At 39.8% G+C, this 3,077-nt stretch overlaps 1 protein-coding gene across 1 annotated transcript in view; it reads right to left on the bottom strand.

The window, feature by feature from the left end:
* Window positions 1-3,077, bottom strand: part of LOC101861489 (beta-1,3-galactosyl-O-glycosyl-glycoprotein beta-1,6-N-acetylglucosaminyltransferase) — a gene marked incomplete at its 5' end in the record, with an annotated part of 39,881 nt that overhangs the window by 1,641 nt on the left and 35,163 nt on the right. Inside the window, 1 exon segment of the mRNA XM_005113149.3 lies at window positions 1,307-1,480. Coding sequence (XP_005113206.2) covers window positions 1,307-1,480 — 174 coding nt within the window.

Here is a 3,077-nt window from a genome sequence, read left to right as displayed (position 1 = left end):
TATATATATATATATTGTCTGTAAAGAAAAAAAGAAAGAAAAAGAGGGGTTACAAGAGAGTAGCAAATAATAAAGAGAAGGACGGGAGATCAGGACGACAGATGTTAGATAGGAGGAAAGAAGGAGCAAACCACACCAGAGCACCTGCCAACCACCTGCAAGTAATACGAGGCTTCTTTCCACGAATCATGAATGTTAAATATCAGAGAGTGGGTGGTTGGCGGGTGCTCTGGTACGGTTTCTTCGTCCTTCTTTTCTATCAAGCATATTTTGTCGTCCTTTATCTCTCCCCGTTCTTTATTGCTTTGTTACTTTCTTGTGACACCTCTAATCTTCGACACCTATATGACCAAATTTTGTTGTAAATTCCATAAAACTCGTACAAAAAACAAAAACAAAAACAAAACGAAGTCAAGAGAGAAGCCCCCTCCCCCCAAGCGGCACACATCCACAAGCTAGAGAAAAAGCTTTTAAATGTTCAGAATGTGGTAAACCCCTCTCTTCTAGAATGTGTCTCATTGGCCACAGCAGTAGCCAATATTCATCTCAAACGTTATTTTTTCTTTCACTACATAAGGCTTAATCCACGCCAGAAATTGACAGACGTACTTAACAGTCTGAAAAGGCCTAGTTTCTTGCAAACTCAATATAATTGTCGAAGATAACAGAACACTAGAAGTTCATTTTAGAGGTGCAACTTCAGAATTAAACGTCCAACTCCGAAAGTACATCCCAAAACCAACAATGATTGAATGGGGAGTCCAAAAGGTTCCCCAAACAACGTTGAGCCGGTGGGAATCTTGGACAGCGTCATTACAATGTTAAAAAATCCCCCCCCCCCACCCAACCCCCACAAGAAAAAACAAAATAAAACAAACAAATGACAAAAACAATCAACAAGCAAAAACACAAACAAATAAACAGGCAAAAATATACCCCAAAAAATACATAACAAAAACAACAAAACAAAACAAAACAAAATCCACCCCAAACAAATAAACAAACAACCAAACAAACAACCAAACAAACAACCAACCAAACAACCAACCAAACAAACAACCAAACAAACAACCAAACAAATCAAATCAAAAACAAAAACCCGCAAGGGGAAGGTAGGCAGTGGCTGTTTGATAATTTACATCTAGTCGCCGTTTTCGTTTAAAAGTAAGAGTTTTACGGCACTTGCAACACAATAAGGTGCTATAAGTGCCGAAGATTAGAGGTGTTACACGAGAGTAACACACACATAAAGAAGGAGAGTTAGGACGATAGATGTTTGATAGGAAAGAAGGAGCTTTCCACTTACCATAAAATCCTCCTGGCGTCTGCAGGAAGCCGTTGTGGAACAGGTTGTTCAGGGTGGCCCAGTAGTGCTCGTCTGGACTGTATGTGGCCTCACTCCAAGCCAGCAGATCCTTTGACCTCTGGTCAGTCAGTGCCCACTCTACGAACTCTCTACTGAAGCTGTTGTACGCCATGCCTGCCAAAACACAGTTGTTCAATATCTATCTATCTATCTATCTATCTATCTATCTATCTATCTATCTATCTATCTATCTATCTATCTATCTGTCTGTCTGTCTGTCTGTCTGTCTGTCTGTCTGTCTGTCTGTCTGTCTGTCTGTCTGTCTGTCTGTCTGTCTGTCTGTCTGTCTGTCTGTCTGTCTGTCTGTCTGTCTGTCTGTCTATACTATGTATATGTATACGTATGTGGTATATTAATATAATATGTATACGTATATGGTATATTTATATATGTATACGTATATGGTATATATTATAATATATAAATATAAATACATATCAGTATTATAGAGGACTATACATAAAGAAAGGAGTGGAATCTGTCCAAGGCGATCAGTCATTGTGGAGGTGAATGAAGAGCTGTCATCCGGAGAGACTCAATGATAAAATATGTCCTTGGAAATAAAGCAGTTCCATTGGGAAAGTGGATTGCCTTCTAGCACTAGACAAAAGGATTTTTGCAGATATATTATTATTGCATTCTGACTGTAAGTGTTGGGCGTCGATATTCTATTAAGCACTTTAAATCAACAATTACAGGGGCTTACTCACTTTAAAAAAATTGAAATTCAGAACCCCCCCCTCCCCCTAAAAAAAAACAAAACAAAAACAAACAACAAAAACAAAACAACAACAAAAAGAAAAACCCATACGTCCAGGCCTTGACATGAATACCGCCCTCGATCGAATGTTCTCTGGAGGACACATTTTTGAAGAGTTGGCAAACAGATGTTTTCCAGCTCATTTATTTTGAACAACAATTACAATGACAAATGACATATAAAAACCCCCCGAAGCAAATGTCTCTTTCTTTTTCTTCTCTTGAGTACATTGTTTGGCATGCCTGTATCGTCTGCCTCCTAGTTGAACACGATGTTTTCTGATCTATCATTGTTCTCTTCAGGGAATCTGGGGGCTCTCTAACAATGTTCTGTTGTCTGCTTTCGTCTCCACTTTCTGCCCCCACCCCTCACCTCCTTTGCCCCCTCCTCTGGGCTCCTGACTCTTTTTTCAGCAGCATTTCTACTGCTACTTCTCGGCTCATTCTTACTGCTGTCTTTCAGCCACACCCCCGATCTTTTAGTAGGAAAGATCTACACCCAGCCTTCTCTGATATGGGCGAAAAAACACGGTGTTCCCAAGTGTAAGTTGCGCACATTAAAGATCCCTTGGTGGTCCAAAATCGATAATAGTAGGATTCGGCCGCAACCCGGACAAAATAAAACATTTCCAACCAAACTGAAAATGTTTAATGTGTCCCGCGCGCTCATAATATGACTTTATGCAGTTCCGAGCGCCGTAAAAAACAAAACACACACACACACACACACACAAGGAATGTCTAGACGTTTTAAGTCGAAGCTTGAGTTTCATGTGCATTTGTCCTGTAGGCTTACAAGGTTAGGGATACAAGTGTTTGCTTATAATGTATGTATTGTTACGCTGAAATATAATGTTTACGGAGCCCTTCATCTACGCATTAGACAATTTCAGTATACACACATAGAGAAAGAGACAGACATATAGACACACACACACACACACACACACAC

Source organism: Aplysia californica, unplaced genomic scaffold (assembly GCF_000002075.1).
Source record: "Aplysia californica isolate F4 #8 unplaced genomic scaffold, AplCal3.0 scaffold01660, whole genome shotgun sequence".
Lineage (NCBI taxonomy): Eukaryota > Metazoa > Mollusca > Gastropoda > Aplysiida > Aplysiidae > Aplysia > Aplysia californica.
This window is presented reverse-complemented; position numbering and strand designations above follow the sequence as displayed.